We start from the raw sequence: 24573 nt of genomic DNA on the forward strand, positions 1-24573 counted from the left end.
CCTCACAGGACAAGCAGTGCTGTCCCCTGAGCATCTTGGTGGCCCTCAGCTGACCTCACTCCTGGTTTTTATGTCTTCCTTGTGTTAGAGGACACTGAGGGGTTCAAGCTCAGCTTGTGTCTGCCAGGACCTGTATGTCACTGCCAGGAGCTCTGCGGGCCCGGGGCAGGACTCTGTCCTGGTAGAGGTCCCTGCTGGCCCCTTCCTCCAGCCTGGCTTGGGTGTGGTGACTGGTCCTCACAGAGCTGCTCATCAGTCGCGGATTTGGGTGGGAAGGTACCTTAAAGACCATCTAATTTCCGCCCCCCCCCCCCCCCCCCCCCCGCCACGGGCAGGGACCCCTCCCCCCAGCCCAGGCTGCCCCCAGCCCCGTCCAGCCTGGCCTTGAGCCCTGCCAGGGATGGGGCACCCACAGCTGCTCTGGGCAGCCTGGGCCAGCGCCTCGCCGCCCTCACAGGGAAGAATTTCTGCCTCATCTCTCATCTCCATCTCCCCTCTCTCAGGTAAAGCCATTCCCCCGTGTGCCATCGCCACCTCCCCTTGCCCAAAGCCCCTCCCCAGCTTTCTTGCCGGCCCCTTTAGGCACTGGCAGGTGCTCTAAGGTCTCCCCGCAGCCTTCTCCTCCCCAGGCTGAGCCACCCCAGCTCTCCCAGCCTGTCCCCACAACAGAGCTGCTCCAGCCTCTGAGCATCTCCCTGGCCTCCTCTGGCCCCGCTCCAGCAGCTCCGTGTCTCTCCTGTGCTGGGGACCCCAGAGCCAGACGCAGCGCTGCAGGGGGGTCTCACCAGAGCAGAGCAGAGGGGCAGAGCCCCCTCCCCTGACCTGCTGGCCACATTGCCCCCAGCTGACCGCTGCACCCACCACTTGCCCATGCCTGCCCGCCAGACCCCATGTCCCATGCAGGTATGTATGTTCAGGGATGCAGCATTTGCCTTTCTCCATCCTGATCCCCATCACCTTCCAGCACCGGCAGAGGGGGGCTCACGAGGACCTCAGCAGCCCCAGGCACCCTTGGGTGGTGCCCTGGAGGGGTGTCTCAGGAGAGCTCCAGCCTGGTTGTCCATCATTTCAGGCATTTTCCTCCTCCAGCTCCACCTCTGTCACCTGTCCCTGCCCTCCCCAGCCCGCTGTTCCCTGGGCAGCCCCCAGCTGTTGGGGGGTGGGTGCTGCCCCTGGCCCCTGAGTCTTTAACCCCTCTCAGTCCCTCTCCTGGGCTCCAGCCCATGAGTGGTCCCCTGAGACATACTTCAAGACCCCACCACCTCAGGGTCCACTATATGGATGGGGTGTGGGTGTGGGTGGGGGCAGGAATCTGACTGCCTCCCCAATGCTGCCTGGCTGGAGGGGAAACTCAGGCAGGAGCTCAGAAGTGTATGGGTCCTGCTCTGCTGGAGGTTCTGCACCCCATGCTCTGAGTTGTACAAGCAAAGTCCCCACTGCCCTACCCTGGGAGCTGGGCTCAGTCCACAGCCCCTGCATGCAGCACTGGGAGCCCCTTGGGACCCCATCATCCGCTGGGACCACACCATGCACTGGGACGCCACCATCACCAGGATCCCATCATCCGCTGGGACCCCACTGCCCACCAGGACCCCAGTTCACACTGGAACCCTGTTGTTTGTTGCCTGAATCCCACCACTCAATGGGACCTCACCACCTACAACTAGGATCCCACCATCATCTGCACCCCACGACCCGTGCTGCGATCCTACCACCCACCGCGAGCCTGCCACCCACCCACCTGGATGGCCACCTGGCATGCCGAGAGGACACAGAGCACAGGACCACAGGGTTGGTTTTTTTTTCTCTTTTTTTTTTTTCCTCTTTTTTTTCTTTTTTTTTTTTTTTTTTTTTGCACAAAAACAGTACATTTATTCAAGTGTTCTCCAGCACAAGTACATTAGAAAGGAGCTCGTCTGTATTATACTCTTCTGGGCACCAAAGAAAAAAAAAAAAAAAACCAAAAAAAAAAGAAAGGAGGATGGGATGGAAGCGGAACGGACAGACTTTCTACATCTGCTGCACGCATTGACCTTTAATTAGTTCAGAACAGCTATGTCACGAGCAATACTTACACAGATACAACAGAGTGCCGGGCAAGCCCCACGGGCCAGAACCATACGGTGAAATGCACAGTATTCAGCGGCAATAAATAGAGAAGCGACCCTAAAAAACCAAACCAACAAAAAACAAAAGGAAAGAACCGAAAGAGAGAAAGGGATAAAGAGAAAGAGAGAAGTAGAAAATAAAACGGGGGGTGGGGGGGGGGTGGGAAGAGCAGCTGGGGACGCTGGGCCGGAGTGGCCACGGCGGCACCGACGGCACTGCCGGGAATGTGGTGGTTGGGCGCGGGCTGAGCCAAATCATAGGAGAGGAGGGTACCGAACTCTACGCGTTTATTCCTCGGTATGAGTACATGATTCCCCACAAATAGTTAAGCGTCAGCTACTTCAATGTCTAGGCTAAAACACATGAAATCTCTTGTTTAGTTTTCAAGTACAAAGTTAAAATGCCTTTTTGTTTTTTTTTGTTTTTTTTTTTAATAATAATATATAAGAGTAAAATAATAGTGCTCTTTGAAACTCCACTACAAGAAAACAAAACAGTCATTGTCCAGACAGCAGACTTAATTTAACAATATATATTTTTAATAAAATGTTTTAGCACCGTGTTTGTCACCTACTCCCTCGGCGGATCTTAAGGAATTTAGGCTTTTATTTTTTGTTTTCACCATTTCATCTAGGGCTGTGCAACAAAATTTTGTCTGTTTGTTTTAAAAAAAGATGTGAGTCGGGTACGTTAAAACTGAACTTTTTCCCCAGGCATCCCCATGGTCCCCACCACTGCCAGCGGCTGCTGCGGAGCTGCCGATGTGCCCCTTGGCACCACCGAGCCGAGCCCGGCACTGCCCCGGCACCCTTCCAGTTGCACCATGATGGGAAACTGCTTCCTGCCAGCACTAGCCCAGGTGTCCCAGACGTGGGCACCCAGGGCGGGTGCAGGAGCTGCCTGGGACATGGCAATGCTGCACTGGCATCCTGTGCTACAGCGCCGGCTGGGACCTGGCCCGCAGAAAGTGCTGTGGGGCCAAGAGGGTCCCAGGGAAGTGCTGCAGGGTTGCACTGGGCCAGTGCAGGGCCCACTGGGACCCCCGCACACTGCTAGGCTCCCAGCTGGCACTGCACGGCTGTGCCAGGCTCGCCAATGGTGCTGCATGGCTGTGCAGGATCAGCACCCGGCGCTGCAGGGCCGTGCAGAACCTGCAGACGGTGCCGCAGGGCTTTGCAAGACTTGCACCCAGCCCTGCAAGGCCATGCAGGACTTGCAAATGGTGCTGCACGATTGTGCAGCACTAGCACCCGGAGCTGCAGGGCCGTGCAGGACTTGTGCTTGGTGCTGTGTGCTGTGCAGGACCAGCACCCAGCACTGCAGGGCCACACGAGACTTGCACCCAGTGCTGCAGTGCCAAGCAGGACCTGCAGACAATGATGCAGGGCCGTGCAAGATTCGTGCTTGGCACTGCAAGGGCACGGAGTGCTTTCACTCAGTGCTGCAGAGCCGTGCAGTGCCTGCAGACAGTGCTGCATGGCTGCGCAAGGCTCATGTGCAGTGATGCAGGGCTCTGTAACGCTTGCACCCGGTGCTGTGCGCCCCACAGGACTCACAATCAGCGCTGCAGGGCAGTGCAGGACCCATGCAGGACCCGTGAGCAGCGCTGCAGGGCCATGCAGCACTTGCACCTAGTGCTGTGGGCCGTGCAGGACCTGCATGCAGCGCTGCAGGGCCATGCACGGCTCACACCTGGTGCTGTCATGGCAGGTGGAACCCATGCACAGTGCCAGCAGTCCTGTGCCAGCCTCACTCCAGCGCTGCTGGGCAGCGCGGGATCCAGCCCCGGGACCAAGCCAGAGCTCACAGCTGCAGCTCAGCAACCAGGGCTGGGGGGCCACGTCCCGCCTTGCCTCCTTTACCACCCAGCAAAGCTGGGCCCCACGGTGTCCCCCACCGTGGCCACCCCGTGCCGGCTCAGCTCCCCACGCCACCCACACCGACAGAGGGGTCTCCAACCCCCTCCCCCCCAGTAGCACCAGGCGCAGTGGGGAGGTGGGGGGGGCCTAGGGCCACCCCTCACCCGCCCCTGCCGCCATCGGTCCCAGCACCTCTCAGCACCCTGGGCCACCAGCGCGGCTTGATGCCAATTAGCCAGCACCCCGCACCAAGCGGCCAGTGGCCCCTGCCCGCCCGCGGACCCCCAGCACCTTTCACAGTTAGACAAGAGACGGCAACAGGCCAGAGACCCTCCATGAGCCTCTCCCGCACCGTAGCACCAGTCCCTGCCCCCACCGGAGCCCCTGCGCTCCGGTGCCAGACACAGGCTCCGGCCACCCAAGTGGGCACCAGGGATGCAGGGCAATGCCCCTGCACCGAGCCAGACCCACCGACCTCCCACAGCACCCACAGCTGCCAGACAAGTAGCACCATCCACAGCAATGCCAGCACCTACCCATGTCCTGCCTGCACGCACCACGGCTCCCCTCTGCACCGCCACTGCCATCACGGCTACCGGCCCCTGCGGCCACAGCTGCCTGTCCTCGACACCAACACCGCTCCTGCCACAGCATGCCCCTGCGCACACCTCGCGTGGCCACCCCAGAGCAGAGGCACGGGGCACCAATACGTCACAGTTGCTCCACAACCATGCTCACGGTTGTTCCACAACCACGCTCGGAGAAGCAATGCCCTGAGCCACCTGGTACACAAGGCAACGCCACAAGCAGCACTGGGGTCCCATCGTGGCTCACTGGGGCATCGCCCTCCTGCCAACCAGCCCAGCCCCATGGATGTAGCACCAGGGCCCAGGGACCCAGAGCCATCCCTGTCCTGTGCCAGAAGCACCCCAGCCATGCTCCGGCACCGCTCCGTCCCACACTTGCTCCCTGCCTGGCCTCCTGGCCCTGCCCGCATCCCTGCCAGCACAGCACCACCACAGCTTTCGGCAAGAGCCCTATTCACAGCACCCATGCCCCACGCCACCCCGGCAGACAGCACCTGCAGGCAGGAGCAGGCAGGAGCACCGTGCTGCTGCTGCCGGGTCGGCGGGGGGGGACAACCAGCACCGGCCTGGCCGGGGACGCCACGTACACAGAAGAGCACCAGTACGTTTGTGCGCGTCATGAGCAGGTTGAGCAGCGCGGGCAGGGCCGGGCAGGGCAGGGCAGCCACCGCTGCCGCCGAGGGAGGCGCTTCCTTTTAGGACAGAAAAAGGTTATTGCATGACTCGGGATGGAGATGCTTCCCGCCCGGCCACCGCCCCGGCCCTCTCCTGCGCCGCTCGCTCGGAAAGGCCCGGCACGTAAGGCAACATGGAAGCTGATGTCTCAACTCACCCCGCTGTTTATAAGCACCATTATGAAGTCAGGTTGTACAGTAGTAACAGTACCTTTTATATATATATATATCTATATCTCATATCTATCATATATATATAAACTGTAAACAAGAGGTAACAGCGGCTTCTAGAATTTGCTTTCTTCAAGGTTTCCTGTGTGGTAGGCACCCAAAATACTGTAGAAAAGGTGTGTTGTGGTGTGTGTGTTCTCGGCTTCCCTGCCAGTTGGGTTGGCTCCATATCACCAGTGAACGGTGCTGGTGGAAAAGAGTGAGGCTCAGTCGCTGGGCGTTGCGGAGCCGGCCGAGCGCCTCCCTGCCGCTTCGTGCTCCCCCCAAGCTCGCCGGGCCGGTGGCGGGGGCCATGAGCTCGGTGCGCGCTCGGCGCAGATGGAGCGGGTCTCCTTCGCCTCCGCCTCTCCCGGCTGGGGTTTCCCGCTGCCGTTTCCCCTCCTCCGAGAGCAGAGCTGGCGACGGCGTCTTGTCTCGCCCGCTGCTCCGAGAAGCAGAAACCAAACCAACAGAAAAACCCAGCCAGAAAAGAGCGGAAAATTAAAAGGTTACCCAAAAAAAAATGGTTTTGGTTTTTTGTTTGTTTTCTTTTTTCGTTTCGTTTTTGTTTTTTTGTAGTTTTCGTTGGTTTTTTTTGTGGTTTTTTTTTTAAATAGGCTAAAAGCTGAACATTGGAAATTCAGGAGAGGACACTGAACCCTTTTGCTCGGGGAGACGTGTGCTGGGTTCCCGTCGGGCTGCGAAATCCCATCTCTCTTCTGGGTGCTGACTCTTCTCTCATTCTGTGTTTTCACTTCTCTTGGCGTGGATGGTTTTGTTTCTGACTTGCTCCGTGTGTCACCAGTTCCTGTCTGTCTCTCTTAAACGCAGGCAAAATATTCCTTCAGGGGAGCAAAGAGATGGCGGATCACCGGCACGCTCCAGGATCTGCCTAGCAGTCTCTGCCGGGCCAGGCGGCTCATGTTGGACACGTCTGTGTAATGCACCGGGAAGCCAAAGACCCTGGAGGGACACGAGGGGAGGGGATGGGGAACAGGGGGTCAGGGGGATGTGCTGGCCGAGGGACACGGCACTGCCGGCTCCCCCTGCCCCAGCACCCATACAGCCCTGTGGCAAGCCCTCAGCCGGCCACGGTACCTCTCCATCTCTGTGCACCACAGGATGTCCTCCTTTTCATTCATGAAGACGGGGAAATGCTGGTCCTTGCCCTGCTTGATGGAGTTGGAGCGAGTGGTGATAGTTCGCACTTTGCTGAACTGCAAGAGGCACAGGCTCGTCATGCTGGGGATGGCGGGATGGAGTTCCCGGCGCACCGGCTGCAGCCAGGCACAGCAGTCACAGGCAGGGTGCTCCCATGCCAGGGTGCTGGTGCCACTGCCACATCCCTCCTCCACCCTCACAGGAGTCTGGGACCACCAGGGACAGCGATGGGACTCCACCACCCCCTTGGCTGTACCAGCCCCGCTCCCGCCACCTGCATCCTGCATGCTGAAGCTGACCTTTGCTATCCTGCCGTGCTCCAGGCACTCCTGCAGCTCCAGCTTATCGTTGACTGTGGACGCGAGTGGCCTGGGTGAGAGAGACAGGGTGGGCATGGGGTGGGCCCAGGCTGGCACAGCACCACACTGCCACATGAGCACTTGCACAGGTGCAGGGCAGCTCTCACGCTGGGCTTTGTGGGCATGCAGGGTGGGCAAGGGTGTTTTGAGGGGCTGCAGAAGCTGACGGCAAGAAGCAGCTGATCCCTGTGGTAGCCTGCCCATGACCACCAGCCAGCCGTCTACCACCACTGCCACCACCTGGGAGGGACATGGACAGCAGCTCCACACCACCCCACCAGCACGGATGGAGCAAGGACAGGACTGTCCTCCTCAATATGGGCTTCAGGCTGTGCTGTCACCCAGTGCTCCCTTGTGAACACCTCCTGCTCTCGCCCACCACTGATGGGGATACCTGGGCTGGGGAAGGACCCAGGGGTCCCCAGCCCTTTCTGCAGCCCCTGCCCTTGCTCCCAGTGGCCAAGCAGGGGCTGCTGGCAGCCCTGGCTCCACAGCAGGCACGGCGCAGTGGTGGGCAGGTGAGTGGCTCGGCTTTGGGGGGCTCTCACTAACCTGTTCATCCCAGGAAGGTTCCCCCAGAAGTACCGTGCCCTGTGTGCTGCAGACACTTCTTTGGCATCAATCATGACGGGGTTGGACTGCAGGAAGGGAGAGAGGCAAGAAGTCAGCAGGGCTCAGCAGCCCACCACAGGAGCAGGACCCTGGGGTCCACAGGGCTGGAGGATGGTGACTCCCTAGCACTCACCTCCAGGAAGCGCGAGATGTCCCTCTTGTCGCTCACCCCCATGGCCACCACGTTCTCGAAGAGCCAGAAGAAGGGCCGGTCGTCACCCTCCTTGGGCCGGGCTTCATGGAGCAGGCGGTAGAATTCAAAGAAGAGCCTCCCGGTGCCCTCTGGGCAGGAGAGAGCGAGAGGGGCTGGCATCAGTGGTGGGGGCCAGCAGTGGGGGGCTGGTGGTGGGGGCCAGCCCCAGCCCAGCAGTGAGACACCTACCGTAGAGCCCCTTCCTGGCTGGGTTGACAATGGAGAGGTCGTTGCAGGGGCTCCCCCCGATCACTAGGTCGAAGGGGCCCCACTCCTGTATCTGCAAGAGGGAGAACCCCTGGTGAGGCAGGCGCTGGTGCCAGACGCTGCCCAGGGAGGAGGATGCTGCCACCGGCTCAGGGGACATGGATACACAGGGGATGGATGGTGACCAATCTCCCTGGTGGGATGGCAAGGCCATGCTGGCAAAGCCAAGCACATGGGGAGATGCAGGACAAAGGACCAGTCCTGTCTTGGGGAAGAGGGCTGGGCACCGGGCGCTTTGGGGGAGCCGTGGGGGGCTGGCCGGCAGGACGTACGTGCTTCTGGGTGACATTTCGGACGTCCCCGACGTACATGATCTTGCCCTGGTGCCTCACCATGCCCACAGTGATGGAGTCCTCGCACACCTCCGAGGCGATGTAGCGGTCCACCTGGATGCCCAGGTCCTTCAGCACCAGCAGGCCTGCAGGTAGCGGGGCTGGTGTGGCTGGCGCATGGACAACCGGCCACCATCCATCACCCTCCCCAGACCCCCAACAGTGTACACCCCCTAGGGTCCTGAGGACACTGTGGGGGCTGCCCACAGGAATACCCAGCTGGGGGTCCCACAGGTGGCACAGGTCTGCCCACGCACTGCTGACACCCCAATGGGTGCAGGACCCCCCAGCCCCAATGTTGGACAGTTGTGGGGTGCAGGCAGGCTGCTTGCTGCTGCCACCGGTCCCAAACACACCCCAGGGAGGGCCGATGCTGGGGCTGCTGGTCTGGGGACCCCCACCCACCTGTGGCGATGCCATCGAAGAGTGAGAGCACCCGGATGGGCTTCCTCTTCTCGGCTGGTACTGGTGGGTACACTTTCGGCGGGTCCTGAAAGCCACAGGGGGGGCGTCAGGTGGGGAGGGGTGACATGGGGCAGTGGGGAGCCCTGCCAGGGCAAGGGGGTCCTTCCCCAGGGACACTCACAAACTCCTGGTCATGGTTGTTGGCGAAGAACATCTGGAGGCGTGAGGGCCAGTCCTCCCGCCGCCGCAGCAACCCGTAGACACCCTTATGGCCACACATGTAGCAGTTCCAAGGGTCTTCTTTGATGGCCGCCTGGGCTGCCCCCGGGCCCACCAGCAGGTCCACACACTCCACGCAGAAGCACCTGTGAGAGCCGGGAGCCAGCATCAGCACCAGGGCTGGGCCCGGTGCTCCCGGCAGCATCCCTGCTGTGGGATGCTGGGGAGTGAATGCAGTTGGTGGTGGGAGGATGGTGCCCCCAGCATGGCCCCGCTGCCCCAGCAGGATGAAGGCCAGGCTACAGCCGTGCCCCCTTTGAAAGTAAGTGGTAGGGGGGTACGCCGGGACTGGCAGCCTCACACCAGGACCTGCCACACTGCCCAAAGCTCCACCAGCCCCACGCAAAGACCTGCAAGCTGGGAACCGTGCCATCACCAAAACCGCCCAGCATCACACCAGCATTGCCAAAACCTCCCCAGCCCTGTGCCAGGACTGCAGCATCACTAGAACAGCCCAGCCCCAAACCAGGGCTGGCATCACCAAATTCTCATGCCACGTCTGGAGCACAGCCAAAACCTCCCCAGCCCCACATCAGACTGAAGAATCAGCAGAAATTCCCTACCCAAGCCAGGACTTGGGCATCACCAAAACTTCCCAGCCCCATGCTGAGAGTGTGACATTGCCAAAACTTCCCCCAGCCCCACACAAGGGTCAGGGCATCACCAAAACCTCCTCAGCCTCACACCAGGACTGCAGCTTCACCAAAATGCCACACTGGGACTTTGGAACCACCTCCTAGTCCTGTACCGACATTGTGGCATCACCAAAATGTCCCAGCCCCACACCAGGACTGGCATCACCGGATCCCCATGGCAGGACCGTGGCATTACCAAAACCTCCTCAGCCCCATGCTGGCAGACTGCAGCATCCCCAAAATCTCCCTAGCCCCATGCCAGGACAGTGGCATCACTGAAGCCTCCCCAGCCCCATGCCGGGACAGCGGCCCCGGACCTGCAGCAGTTGTTGTTGCCGCACATGAGCACCTCACGGCCGCCACAGCAGATGGTGCAGTAGGACTGGTAACCGTCATCGTCGTACTGGTAGGCGCACTCCAAGAAGCAATTCTGGGGGAGAGCCAAGGCATGAGTGTGACATGGCCTGAGCCCTGCAGCTGGGATGCTGCTGCAAGGCCAGGCACCCAGCAAGGGCACTGGGGCAGCTCCCGGCAGAGGGGTCTGGCAGGGAGACCTCTGGCACTGGGTGTTTGGGGGACCCAGCTGTGCCTGCTCGCCGTACCTTGCAGTTTTGGCACATTCCTCCGATAAATAGAGGATGCTCCAGGGTCACGTTGAGGCTCCCGCAGGAGATGCAGATGTCTAGGAGCAGGAGAGGAGAATGTTACCCCCAGGCTCTGCCAACGCCCGGTACCCTGGTGAGCCCAGCATGTGGGGAGAAGCCTGACCCCAGGCCACGTCCTGCTGCCGACCCTGGCAAATGCCCACCCCCGTGTCTGGGTCACACCGGCTTTGCCCCCCTCGAGCTGGGGAATGGCAGAGCTCTCCCCGCCCCCCCTCAAGACCCAAACTGCTAGCATCACCAGGACAACCATCGTGGTGTGACCGGGGCCCAACTGTGGGCACAGTGAGGCAGGGCTCCCAATGCCTCCTTGCTCCAACCTGGCCCCCAACACCCGCTTCCAGCCCTGGGCAGCATCCCAGCTAGGGAGGGACCCTCCACCCCAGCCCTGTCCCTGGGGGCAGGATGCGTCCCAGAGCTGGGCACTGCCCCACACTCACCTTCAATGTTTCTGCATTTCTGCCGGACCTCGTAAACGAGCCGCTCTGGGGAGGGAGAGAGGTGTTGGGGAAGGGGGTCCTGTCCAGTACCAGCCCTGCCCTAGCCAGGTCCCCCTTGCACAGTCCCACAGGGGGACAAAGGGAAGGGCCCCCCCGATGGAGAAGGAGACCTGGCCACAGCAGCTCTCGCCCCCACCAGCCCCCCGTGGTGAGCACAGCCCTGCCAACACCAGGACCCAGCCCAGGCAAACACCCATGGAAGGGGGGAGGGGCATCCACGACCCCCCAGGTGGTACCTCGGGTGCGTTCATCGATGATCTCCTTGACCTTGGGCTTCTCTGTTGTGCTTTTCCTGGGTTTTTTGGCGGGTGGGGGTGGTGCGTAGGCAGCTGCTTCTGGCTCTACCCACATCTCCGTGTAAACTTCTTTGTAGGGGTTTCGTTCCTCTGCAAGGGGCGTTGGGTCCCGTTAACGGGGTTTCATCAGTGGGGTCCTGCTGGCCCCGCAGAGGGACCTGCCAGTCCCACAGTGCTTCCCATGCCCAAGCCCATGCCACCCCGGTGATGTGGATCCAATGGCCAGGGGTCCTGGGGACACCTTCCAAGGCCACCAAGTGAGTCCCTGTCCTGCGAGCAGGGCACCATGCCTCCCCTTGCTCACCTTCGGGGGGTTCCAGGCCCTTGGGGCCGGAGGGCTGGAAGCCACCCAGGGCCCCATTCGATCATCTGCTTGTTCTGGATTTCCACCACCTTGGAAGTGTCCGTCTCATCGTTCTCTGGACATGCTGGGAAGATCTTCCCTGCTCTGCTGCTTGCCACCTGCCAGGGGAGCCGCAGGCACAGCCAAGCCATCACCCACCCACCCATGGGTGTCCCCATCCTCAGCTCTGACCCTGCACTGCCCAAGCAGGTAGCGCCCAGCCCCAAAGGGACCTACATGGTCAGACTCCCCTGCATTGCCCCACAAGAAACCCCCAACACCTCCCAGCACTACCAAGAGACCCCCAGAAAGCCAGGACCCCCACAGCACCACCCCACAGCAACTCTCCAGAGACCCCAACCTCCCCCCAGCCACCCCCAAAAATCTCTGGAGGGAGCCCCTGAGATCCCCCACCCTTCTGAGACACCACCTGGCTCCTCAGGATGCTGCTGGGTGCCACAGCAATGCAGAGCCGGATCCTGGCAGGGTGAACAGACATACAGCCTGCCTGCACCTGGCAGCACAGACCTGCACCAGCACCCATGTCCCCAGTCCTGGTGCTGGGGTGTCACCCTGCAGCCGCAGACACTCACCTGCAGCACCTCATAGATGGCTTTGCGGTACATGGGCTGCTTGTTGTAGGTGGCCTGGTGGAAGGCGCTGGCAAAGGAGCTGAGTGGCAGGAGCTTCTCCACACAGACCTGGGGGACAGGATGTGGCTGTGAGCTGGGGGGACACCTGGAGACAGCAGGTGCACAGCCCAGACCCCCACCCCACAGGTGCCACTTACCACCGAGAACTTGCCATCGCCGAACCACATCACCCAGCGGGTGCCCTCGGCCGCCCGGCTCCGGCCCGTCATCCACCAGGAGACAATGCGCCCGGGCCACCACGAGAAGCCGCGCAGCTTGCCCCACACCAGCTCGCCGATGCCAAAGCCCCGGCCGTCCTGCACGGTGAGTTGATGGGGGGAGTAAGGTCAGAGGCTGGTGGGGAACGGGCATCTGTGTCCCTGGGGGGCAGCAGACCAGCACACCCCCCCCCTTTCCCAGCCAGCCCTGCCCTCACCTCGTACTCGGGCTCATCATCAGCTGACTTGGAGGTGTTCTTGTCCACGGCGTCAGCCACCACTGGCTCAGGCGTGGTGGCCACATTGGGTGAAGCTGGGTCAGTGGGCTGCTGCGAGGTGGGGGGGCTGGCCTCCTCCTCCTTCTGGGGCTCTGCCCGCGGCGTCTCCTCCACAACATTCATCACGGCAATCACCTTCGCCTTCTTCTCCGCCTGTGGGGGGGCACACAGTGGTCAGGGCAGGGCTGTGGGGCATCGCTCACCTGCAACCCCGGGGTGGGGGGCCCTGGGCCAGCCCAGCTTGGGGGGCTGCACCCTGGCAGTCCAGCTGCAACCACCAATCGCCACCCTGCCTGGTGCAGCTTGGGGGGGTCCCCCGCGTTCCTGTGCCTCAGTTTCCCTCTGTGGCTGGGGTGGGGGGTGGCTTGGGGAGCATCTGCAAAGCTGCTGGGGGTGGCTCTGGGGAAGATGGCAACTCCCTGCCCCGGTTCTGCCCCCACCTGGGTGGTTGTCCCTGCTCCTGGCTCCTGGCCACCCCACGATGCCTGAGGAGCGATGGGACCAGTCCTGGATCCTTGCACATCATCCCGTCCCTGCCGGGACGGCTGGCCCGGCCCCGCTGCCACACGGGTCCCCAGTTCCCAGCCCCCTGGACCCTCCTGACCCACCCAAGGGTACCCCCAGCCCCCGCCCCGGGGTATAGCTCCATTCCTGGAGACCCTCGGCAGCCAGGCTCCTGCCAGGACCCATCCCGGGACAGCCCCAGCACCCCTGTGTCACCCTCCCGGTCCCCAGCCCTCCCCCGCCCCCGGGCCCAGTGTGCTGAGCGGCGCTGGCCGTGCCGAGCCGCGCCCGCAGGCTGAGCCGTGCCGTGCCGTGCCGTGCCGCGGGGCCCAGCCGGGACACTTCAGCTCAACCGAGCCAGGACCAGCCTTGCCCTGCGGCCGGGAAGTGCCGGGATCAGCCGAGCCGAGCCGAGCCGAGCCGTCCTCCCCACGGTGGCCACCTACCCATGCGGGCTGGGCGCCGCCGCGGGCCGGGCCGGGCCGAGCCGAGCCGAACTGTGCCGAGCCGAGCCGGCAGGGCCGGCGGTTCTTTGTCTGGGCTCCCCGGGTCACATGGTGCCTCCCGGCCCGGCTGGTTGGCTGCGGCGGGGAGGGGCCGCGCGGCGCCGGGGGGACAGCCCGGCCCGGCCCCCTGCCCGCGGCTCGGCCCGGCTTGGCTCCGCTCGGCCCGGCCCGGCTCGGCAACTCGGCTCGGCCCGCATCGGCTCCGCTCGGGTCGGCTCGACTGGGCGCCGCTCGTTGGTGTCTCTCACCGTGGCCCGGTGCCGCTCGGCTGGGCTCCGCCGTCTCCCCGGGCCCGCTCCCGCGCAGTCCGGCCCGGCCCGGCCCGCTCCAGCTCCTTCCCGCTCCTCAGGCCCGGCCCCAGGCAGCAGCGGGGGCTCCGCGCTCGCCCTGGCCGGCCCGCGGCTCTCAACGGCCTCGTCCGAGCTGGGCCGCGCCGCGCCGCGCCGCCTTTTATCCCGGGGCCGCGGCCCCACGGCCCCTTTGTGCGGCGGGACGGGGCGGGGGGCGGCCCGGGGGGCTCGGCCCGGCACGGCTGGAATCTGCCCTGAGGGCCCTGCCCGTCCGGCCGCGCTGGCAGGGCTGGCAGGGCCTGCCCCGAGCACCCCAGTGCCACACACCAGTTGGGGACCGGCTGGCATCAGCTGCACCAGTGTGGCCCACTACAGACACTGGTCTGGGAGCAGCTGGCCTGGCTTGGCACATCTGCATGCACTGACACGGCACCAGTCTGGGACCACAGCACCCAGTTCAGTCCAGAGTCACAACAGCACTGGTCTGGGACCACAGCACCCAGTCCAGACCCACCAGCATACAACGACACAGCACTGGTCTGGGACCGCAGCACCTAGTCCAGACCCACCAACATACACCAACATGGCACTGGTCTGGGACCACAGCACCCAGTTCAGTCCAGAGTCACAACAGCACTGGTCTGGGACCACAGCACCTAGTCCAGACCCACCAGCATACAATGACACAGCACTGGTCTGGGACCACAGCACTCAGTTCTGCCTACCAGCACACACCAAACACAGCACTGGTCTGGGCCCACATCACCCAATTCAGCCCACCAGCACACACCAACACAGCACTGGTCTGGGGCTGCAGTCCCCGGTTCAGCCCCCAGCACACACCAGTACAGCACTGGTCTGGTCAGACTCAGCTGTTCCAGCCCAGGCCCACCTGCAGGCTGCATCCCAGCAGCTCCCCATCCCAGAGGCCATGGCGGACCAGCATGGGGACGGTGGGCTCCCTACCACAGGCTGCCCCTGCCCGTGGCTGCTGAGGTGCAGACCCAGATACCCCCAAACCAGCCCCCTAATGACCGCCTGTCCCCTAGCACATCCCCCAGTGCTGGCACATCCCTGGCATGTCCCCTAAGAGCCAGCTGTCCCACTGCACGAGAGCAAACACACCGCACAGCCTGTTCCCCTGGCTCTGGACCCCCAAGGCACAGCCCTCGACACCCAGACCCCCTGCAGCCAGGGTACCTGTCCCCTCAGCAGCCAGCCACCCCAAGGGCCATCCCCAGCAGTGACACTGCCTGTGCCATGCCGTGTGCCTGGACTCTGTCTTAGTGGCCAGGCCAGGCTGGGCACTGCCGGCTGCAGCCGCAGGGGCTGTGCACGGTGTCAAGGCCAAGCACGGGCTCCACCGTGTCCCCTCTCCCACAGCCGGCGGCAGGTGGGCCACCAAGACTGGAGCACTGAGCTGCCGTGGGGCTCGGGTGGCCCTCTCACAGCACCCATGCGCACGGTGCGGGTCTCAGCTGAGGCACGGGTGCCGTGAGGTGCTGCCGCTGCCCTCCTACCGTGGTGGGGTGTTTGAGGGCACAAGTTTTTCAACGATGCAGAGCAGAGCAGGGAGCCCATGCGGGAGCTGCCACCGCAGCTGTGACCGGACATGCTTGGGATGCCTGCCTTCCCCCCTCCCCGGCCTGTCCCCTGCCAGCCCCCCAGCCTGCTGCCACTGCCTTCCCAGACAGCCCTGGGCCAGGAGTCCCCCAGGACCCCCAGGCAGGAGATGTCCCACAGAGAGGTAGCTCCGGAGCTCCGGGTCCCCTTTGTGTTGCAGAGTGGAGGGGACAAAGCCGCTGATGGCTGTCACCCCCGGGGCATGGGGCTGCCCCCAGTGGGAAGGCTGGGGATTGTGTGCTAGCAGAGCCCTCTGGCCCGGCCCTGCAGACCCCCACCCAGGCCAAGGGGTACTGGGGCCGGTGCTGCAGCACCTTGGCTAAAACACCTGGCCCAAGGCTGCTAGCCCGCCGGGGACCCCCAACATCGGCTGCACCCCAGTGCCAGGCAAACAGCCTCAGCCTCTGGGGGTCACAGTGGAGTGATGGCAGCCCATGGGCAGCCTGTCCCCTCCAGCAACCCTTGGCCGTGCCAGACCTTTGGGGACCTGGAATAAAATTATTTGGACCTGAACTCAGCCCCAGCCAGAGGATGGGGTGGATCGGGAGCATGGCCGGGGGGGTGCAGCTGGCGCACCCTTGGGCAGGGACACCCCGGTGTGGGGCACCCATGGGGGCTGGGGATGTGGGAAGAGCCAGGAGGGACCCAGGGGCACCCGAGGAAGGCTGCAGCCAAGGAGGAGGCAATGGGGAAGAGGAAGAAAAGTGGAGGGGACAAAGCTGCCGGGTGCCACTGTGGGAATGCTTCTGCTTTGTCCCCGGGGAGAGGCAGGAGTAGGGCAGAGGGAGGAAATCGCCCATCCACCGTCGTTATAGATAAACTGGAGCTCCAGGTGAAGGGCACATCCAGACGATCAACCCAACGCCTGCCTTCCTGCGCCCACAGACACAGGCAGCTCTGCCCAGCCCCTGCTCTACCTCCACGACCATCCTCATTCCCATCCCCATCCCTGTCCCTGTCACCACCATCATCCCCGTCCTTGTCCTTACCCCACCCCCACCTTCATGCCCTCCCCATCCCCATTCCAAGTCCTTGTCCTTGCCCCACCCCCATCCTCATTTCCATCCCCATCCTCATCTCCATCCACTGCCCCATCTCCATCTCCATCTTATCTTCATCCCATCTCCATCTTCATCCTACCTCTGTCCCCTGCCCCATCCCTTCCCCACCCTAGCACAGGGTAGGGGCTCACCGCTGACACCAGGGCCTGGCTGAGGGTGTCCCAGCACAGACGGGCAAGGGACAGTGCCCAGAGCTGTACATTACTGTTCCAGCTGCAGCACTGGGGCTGCTGAGGGGCAGTGATGGCCCTCGGAGGCTGCTGGGGGTGAGGAAGAGGAGGGAAGGCTAGAGGGGACCACGCTGTCCCTGTCCCCACTGCAGCAGGGCTGGTGACCCTAGCTGAGCTGCTGGGACCCTGCCAGGCAGCCTCTGCCCATGCCAACAGCGCTGGCGTGCTGGGGCATGGGTAGTGGGTGTCCCTGCCATGGGTGGCACGGGGTTGTGCCCAGTGCCTGGCAAGGGAAGCCCTGACACCGTCCAGGGATGAGGAGTGGCCATGCCTGGCCAAGGGGACGGTGCCAGCCTGCTGCACTCACTAAAAATATGCCTCCGAGCTGACCGATTACAGGTCTGGGGACCTCACCAAGCAGGAAACAGCCGGTGCCAAAGGGCTGCAGTGTGGCGAGACAAGGGCTGGGGCCATGCCATGGAGGTCCCTTCCCGGGGAGGGCTTCCTGTCCCCCAGCCCTCCGGGACCCTGGCACCATCGAAGAAGGAAATCCCTTGGGGGCAGAGCCAGTGCTATGCTGTGGCACAGCCAGCACCGCGGCTGGCACAGGGAGCTCACTGGAGGGAGGGAAAGGGTATGGCTCTCCCCGTGACGGAGCCGCAAGGGCTGTGGGTGGCATGGCCCATCCCCAATCCTTGGGGACTCTGTCGCTGACACCACCAGCAAGTGACAATTGGTGCTGGGCATGCAGCTTGCTGGTGGTTGTCAGCTGCGATGGGGGGAAAAAGGCTGATCCAGCCTGAAAACATTTCAGGCTTTCTCCCGTAATGAAAAGAAAACACTTATTCTTATTAGAAAAATAACGGAAATAAACGCGGCTAAATTCAGCATTGTTTGAGAATGAGAGACTCCTCAAAAGAAGCATTTTGACTTTTTTAGCATTTTTTTCCCAATTATTTTTGGCTGACAAGTGATTCTGGCTGACCTGAATCTGCATTTGTTTTGGCGAGTGAACCTTATGTTGGAAAATTGTTACTCAGTGGCTGCAACCACCAACCTCCCCAGCCGCGCTGTGCCGCAGTTTGCCCCACATGCTCCACATGGCACAGCATGGCCAGCAGCTGCCTGCACTGGCCGGCACACAGTGTGGGCAGGGGCAGGGGGCTGTGAGGCTGGGGGCTGCCAGGGCAGTCACCGCTGCCCCACGGCCTGCAGCACAGGGGTCCATGCATGGCACCGGTGGCCGCTGCACTGCTGCACCGAGGGCTGCGCCGCGCTGTGGCGGCAGGCGAACGCCTGCATGGCTGGTGCCCCCCCTGCCCTCCCCGCCTCTTGCAGGGCAGGGGCTGCAGGCCCTGACCACAAGCATGATTTTGGCAAACACGGCTCCTGGCACACAGCCCCAGTGTGCGCGGGGTGCCCACCCTGGCCGGGACACCCCACAGGAAACCCACGGCTCTGCCAGCCCACCCTGTGCCTGGCTAAAGCTCTGCCCGTGGGCAGCAGCCACACTCAGCCCCTGGGGCTGGCGGTGCTCCCCCCACGCCGCTGGCTGCCAGCTCCACTGGGGCGGCGGGACCCCCTGTGCCCACGCTGGCCACCCCAGGAATTGCTGATCCACAAGATCCCCTGACGTGGCCACCCCAGCTGTGCCAGCTGTGCCCTGTACCAGCCATGCCCTGCGTGCTCTGTGGAGACTGTGGCTGTGCCAGCCATGCCCTGTGCCCCGTGGGGACACTGTGGTCATGCCAGCCATGCCCTGCGCCCCACAGTGATAGATACTGTGGTTGTGCCGGCTGTGCCCTGCGCCCCATGGGGACACGGAGACTGTGCCAGCCATACTCTGCACCCCATGGGGACTCTGTGTCTGTGCCAGCCGTGCCCTGCGCTCCATGGGTACACTGCTGCCGTGCCAGTCATGCTGCAACCCATTGGGACACTGTGGCCATGCCAGCAGTGCCTTGTGCCCCACAGGGACACCACAGCTGTGCCAGCCAGGCTGTGCCAGTGGTGCCCTGTGCCCCACAGGGACACTGTGGCTGTGCCAGCCACGACCTGCACTCCACAGGGACACTGTAGACGTGCCCTGTGCCCATGGGGATACTGTGGCTGTGCCCTGTGCCCCATGGGGATACTGTGGCTGTGCCAGCCATGACCTATGTGGTCCAAGGGGACGCTGCAGCTGTGCCAGTGGTACCCTGTGCCCCATGGAGAATTGTGGCTGTGCCCTGTGCCCCATGGGGAATCATGGCTGTGCCAGCTGTGCTCTGTGCCCCACGGGGACACTGTGGCTGTGCCAGCCATGTCCTGCACCCCACAGGGCCGCTGTAGACACACCCTGTGCCCACATGGAGACACTGTGGCTGTGCCAGCTGTGCCATGCAGGATGCCCCAGCCATGCCAGCCTCCCCCCATTGCCAAGCAGTGCCAGCATGATGGTGCTTAGCAGCGCAGGGCTATAAATAGCATCGGGAGCGGTGGTGGCACAAGGGGACCTGTTGCCAGGGAGACCTGCTGGCAGCAGGGAACAACGCAGAGAGTGAGGCGATGGGGTAGCGGTGGGGATGCTGGTGGGGACAAGACCCCTGGGGTGCCCGCAGAGCCCCTGCCCCATGGCACCCCCCTGAGTGGCCGTCAGCACCGTGGCCTGCCTGCAGCCCTGCGCCAGGCTCCCGCTGCTGCTGCTGCCCTCATCTTTGCTGATTTTGGCTGTGTCATGGCACATGCTGGTTCCCTGGGAAACTGGCAGGAATGGCACATCCTGGCACACCCCTTGACACATCCCACAGAAGAAGGAAGGGCCTTGTGCTGCCCACACCAGCAGGGCCCCTGCACCAGTGGCTGCACACACTGGGCTCCTGGCCCCTGCCTTATGGTGCCCCCCGCGTAAGGGCACAGGCATGAGAAGTGAAGATGCCCGCCTTGGCCATGGCATTTAAGTTGGGTGCAGGCAGGGCAGTGGCACCACCACGGTGGTCCCACGGGGAGTGCCTGCTCCACCTCCAGCCCCACGGCACGGTACAGGTTGGGGTGCTCTGCACTGGGGCTGCCCATCCTAGCCCTCACCCTGAGCTGAGCGCCCCTCATGCAGTTGGTTACCCCGGCACTGCCAGTGTCTGGCAGAGTTCTCCGTGCATGCCATGTTTTGCTGGACCTCTGCCTGCTGTCATTAGCGATGCTGCAGTTAGCTGTGGCAGCCTTGGAGACAGCTAGACACCAAGGGGCTTGGGGTGCTTAGACCTTGCAGCACCATGCAGCCCACCCTATGCCAGCATCACCACCATGCCATGGTGCCCCTCCTCCCCATCCTCTCTGGCAGCATCTGGCTCCTTACCTCTCTCTTCCAGCGGGCCAGCCACTCGTCCCGCTTCCTCTTGCTGATGTAGTATGGGTCCCCAGCTTGGAAGGTGTGCCGCTGCATCGGCCTCTGCCGCAGGCTCGACTCCCAGCCCAGCCCACCACGCAGCCGCCCGCGGGAGCCCTGCCGCCGAAGGGAGAGAGAGGAGGCTGAAGGCTGCAGCCACAGCACTGCTGCGGGCACTGGGGACAGCAGCGCGGTGGGAGCCGAGGCCCGGGACAGGCTGGGCTCTGAGGGGACAGAGCGGAGCTGCCTGTGGGGGCTGGAGGTGGGCACCCCACTTGTGCAGGCTGGGACCGGCAGGGGAGACTGCTCGGGGGGCACTGCCTGCCCAGGTGCGCACATGTGTGCACACACACGCTCTGGCCAGCACCAGGACCTGGATGGGTGCCGCCGTCACCATCCCGGGCATGGCTCTGCCCCAGGCTGACATGCTGGGGGAGGCATGGAGTCAGCTCGAGCAAGCACCATCCCACAGACGGCTGGACAGAGGGGGGTGTTACTGGCCTGGCCACAGCTCGGTGCCATCTGGTCCCCAGCAGAGAGGCAGGTGCTGCCTGGTGCCTGGCTGTGCTGGGGCGCAGGAGCCCAGGACCTCTGTCCCTGCAGGTCCCCCAGGGCCGCTGACTCTGAGGGATCGGGGAACGCTGGTCCCTGCGGGCACGGGGAGCACCGTGCTGGCCAGTGGGCTGTCTGGTGCCCGTCTCCTGCGGGTGCCTCGGTGCAGCCTGCGGTGGGGGCCCAGCCCCGGGACATACTTGCCTCCATTTTCAGGGTGTCAAAGTTGTTTTCTTCCTTCTCTTCCTTGCCTGCACACAGAACAGAGAGGAACCATCAGCTGGGGGCATCAGCTCAGTGCTACAGGGCAGGGCACCCAGGCCCCTGTGGGGGAGAAGGGGGCCCACCTGGGAACCCCCAGCCTGGTTGGGAGCCAGGGAATGGCACTCATCACTGCCATGCGTGGCCTGGGCTGTGCTCCCTGGGGGATGCCAGCTGCTGGGATGTGAGCTGGCTGTTCCTGTGCCCCCTCCCCACACCCCAACCAGGGAGTCTGGGGGAGCAGCCCCCACCAGGGCCAGGGCGGGCAGGGGAAGCGCGTGGAGCCCTGCTGGCTTCCTGTGCTATCGGCACATTTCGCACACCGCAGGTACGTGCTGAGCTGCTGCCAGGGAAGTGACTAAAAATAACCCTGACCGTTTCTGGGGTTGCAAAACTCGGTGCACCCCAAGCTGCTGGGGGCCGGGGCCAAGCGGGGGCAGCGAGGCCAGAGTGTGGGGCATGCTGGAGTGCACATGTGGGGGCACCCACCCACCCGTGTCTTGCTGCAGGCAGCGCTGGGGCCAGTGGGTCCATGCACCATAGCTGCCAGCACTCCTCTGTGCTTCACCTGGGCTGCTGGGCACTGGCTGCCTGGGCACAGATGTGGGCTGCAGGTGAGGGGCTTGGCTGGGATCCCCACTTGCCAGCTGAACAGGTGCCCTTTTTGCTGCAGGGTGCAACATCCCCTGGGTCCTTGGGCTGTGCTGCAGCGCCCCCACATGCCCCCCAGCCCTGCGTGACACTTGGGCAGTCCCTTACTGCTGGCACAGGGGGACTTCGACCCCACTGCAGCAGCTGGCCCCTGCCCCAGAAGCAGTGAGGACTGAGGAGGAGCATGGCCAAAAGCCCTGCTCTGAGTGCTGGGGGACACTGGGGTATACTGGGGGGGACAGCAGCTTTCTGGTCTGTGCCAGGCACAGGAATGTGTGAGTGCCCTGGGGGTACCCAGCCAACCTGTCCTCCCAGTCCTGCCCACAGGCATGGGGATGTCAGGTGGGGAAACTCAGGCACAGCAGGGGGGTCCTGGCCTGTTCTGAGATGCTGGTCTCTCCATCACTGAGTTCCGCAACCCAGGCACTGGGACTCGCCAAACTAGGGGACACTGACTATACTGGGGACATGCAGCCAGCATCCCCCCTGCCTCTGCTGCACTGCCTGCTGTGCAGCTGTGGGGTGTACAGCCCAGCACCCGGCTGTTACCAGTAGCGGGGCTGCTGCAGCACCTTCCTGCTGCTGCAGCTCACTGCCTGAGCATCCTGTACATGGTTGGCGCTCGGCAAAGGCCCTGGCCTCAGCTCCTGCCCGTCCCAGCACCTGCAGCAGTGCCATGTCATGTGCTCTCTGCCAGCTAGCTGTGCTGCTGGGACAGGACACAGAGTTACCAACAGACAGCAGAACCCTCACCGAGACCTTCTCCACCAGGGATTTTGGCAGGGACAGAACTGGGGGGGAGAGCAAAGGGGTGCAGAGCTGGCGGGATGGCTGGTAAGTCATGCTTAGGCAGTGCTGGAAGATCAGCCCTGTGCTGGGCAATGAGAGGTGAAAAGCCAATGTGCAAGGAGCAACCAGCGCTGGGTGCAGGAGTGCTGGGTGAGCGGGTGAAGGATGCTCGGGAGAGCCCACTGGCCAGCCAGGCATGAGGCAGCAGGAGCTGAAGGACCAAGGAGCAGAAGATCTGGCAGGAGGCAAGCCTGCTGCTGGAAGACGATGATGCTGCCACTAACCTCACCGCAGATATAGCTGAAGCACTGGAAATGGCTTCTAGGGAAGGGAGAGAGCTCCTGGCACTGGCATGGCTCCCCCAGGCAGTTTCTGGGTACCACTGGGTACGAGTTTGACAGCATCACCAGGGCACTTGCCCCAAGCCTGGCAGAGAAGCCTCAGAGCAGTGCCAGGGCATGCAGCGCATGGCCGCAGACACTGGCTGTGTTTGCAGGAAAGCACCAGAGAAGAGGGGAGGGAAGAGCCTCCACACAATCAGAAAGCGCCTGTGCAGCAGGGATGCAGGCAAGAAGAGCAGAAGGATGAGCACCATGTGCAAGGGCCCTGCAGGCAGGTCACCTCGCACCAGGATGAGCTCTGTACTGCTGAGGGGATAGGGATGAACACCAGCCTGAGTCTGGAAGGTGAAGCCTGACCTGCTCACAGCACACACGTTGATGGTATTCACTGTACTCACGTACTGTGCTCAGGGCACTGTGCTCCTGTTCCAGCCAGTGCCTGTTGCTGCTGGCCTCTGAAACCAGAGCTCTGCTGCACACAGGAGCTGGTGGCAGGGCACCCTGGAGCTGTCTCCACCCCACTCCATGCTGGCCTTCACATTGGGGTGTGCTGCACTGAATCCCACTGGCTCAGCCCATCTGGTCCAGCTCCCCTCAGCCACCAGGGCCAGCCTGGCACTGCGGCCGTACCATGACCCATGCCCAGCCCAGGCAACAGGTCCCCCTGACCATCTGTGCTGCGCTGCCAGCTATGGCTTCTCCACTCCCTCAGCTGCCTGCTTTGTGCCTCGTGACTGCAGCAGCATCTGCATTGCTTGTCTCCAGCCCAGCCTCCCCCAGCTCCAGCCCAGCCCTTCCTTGCCTGTCTCCATCCCCTGTTCAGCACGGCCAGCAGTAGGTCTCTCTGCTGACCTGGGTTGAGAAGCCTGTAGCAACCAGAACCTGATGCCCCTCATTCCCACCCTGCTCCTGCTCAGCGGTGCCCTGTGGTGCCAGTGCTGTGACCTCCCCAGCTCTGTGCCCCCTCTGCTGCCAGCTGTCTGTCCCCTCCTGTGGAGCAGGTGTGGCTCCCCATCCCAGCTCATGGCTGGTCCATGCTGCCCCATCCCACTGCCCAGCACCTCCAAGCCAAAGGGATGGTGGCAGCAGGGACACAGGCTGGTGTGTGCCCAGGGGGCAGCCAGGGCCAGTGCTGGGCTGGCTCCCCTATGGCCTGTGCTGCAGCCGCTTCTGCCTGTGAGCAGCCACAGCTACGGAAGGCACCAGGTGGGTGCAAAGCCTGACCGCAGTGAGTGGCAGCCTGGACATCTGGTGGCCCTGGGAACCTGGTCCCCATGGCGCTGCCTGCCCAGACAGGAGCATGGGCATGGCTGGGCAGCATATGGGGCTAGCACGAACTGGGGAGCGGGTGTCCCATGTCCGCTGTGCTGAGGTCTGCAGAGCAGCTGAGGGTCTCACAGCAGGCAGGGGGAGCAGAGCTGGGAGGCCTCCCCAAGCTGCACACATGGATCCATACCTGCGCTCACAGACATGACACATGGACTGGCAGAGGCTGGGATGCCCTAAGCTGCTGCCCAGGACCACAACCAGGGTCTCTAGGGACTGAGATCCCCACCACTGCTCTGGGCAGCCTGGACCCATGTCACCCTCACACCGAGGAGTGTGTCCTGGGGTCCAAAGGGACCCTCCTGGCACCCATTTAGGGTCCGTCACCTCCGGTCCTGGCACTGGGCACCGCTGGCAGAGCTGCCTGCGTCCCCTCGGCACCCTCCCGCAGGTGTTTATGGACACGGATCCAACCCCTGAGCCTGCCCTGCGCGAGGCTGAGCAGTCCCAGCTCCCGCTGCCTTGCCCCAGAGCAGAGGGGCTCCAGTCCCACAGCATCTTGGTGGCCCCTCGCTGGACCCTCT

General features: G+C 63.2%; 1 protein-coding gene across 1 annotated transcript in view; it reads right to left on the reverse strand.

The window, feature by feature from the left end:
* Nucleotides 1-1822: 1822 nt before the first annotated feature.
* DNMT3A (DNA methyltransferase 3 alpha) overlaps nt 1823-24573 on the reverse strand; it is a 48805-nt gene continuing 26054 nt past the window's right edge. The window contains 20 exon segments of the mRNA XM_040598325.1: nt 1823-6402; nt 6538-6656; nt 6900-6969; nt 7512-7597; nt 7705-7853; nt 7954-8044; nt 8304-8449; nt 8769-8853; nt 8950-9133; nt 10000-10112; nt 10285-10364; nt 10785-10829; nt 11081-11230; nt 11445-11496; nt 11498-11602; nt 12077-12184; nt 12274-12432; nt 12552-12764; nt 20100-20246; nt 20886-20932. Coding sequence (XP_040454259.1) covers nt 6261-6402; nt 6538-6656; nt 6900-6969; nt 7512-7597; nt 7705-7853; nt 7954-8044; nt 8304-8449; nt 8769-8853; nt 8950-9133; nt 10000-10112; nt 10285-10364; nt 10785-10829; nt 11081-11230; nt 11445-11496; nt 11498-11602; nt 12077-12184; nt 12274-12432; nt 12552-12764; nt 20100-20246; nt 20886-20932 — 2291 coding nt within the window. The 3' untranslated portion in view covers nt 1823-6260.

The sequence above is a fragment of the Falco naumanni genome, chromosome 6 (genome assembly GCF_017639655.2).
Source record: "Falco naumanni isolate bFalNau1 chromosome 6, bFalNau1.pat, whole genome shotgun sequence".
Taxonomy (NCBI): Eukaryota; Metazoa; Chordata; class Aves; order Falconiformes; family Falconidae; genus Falco; species Falco naumanni.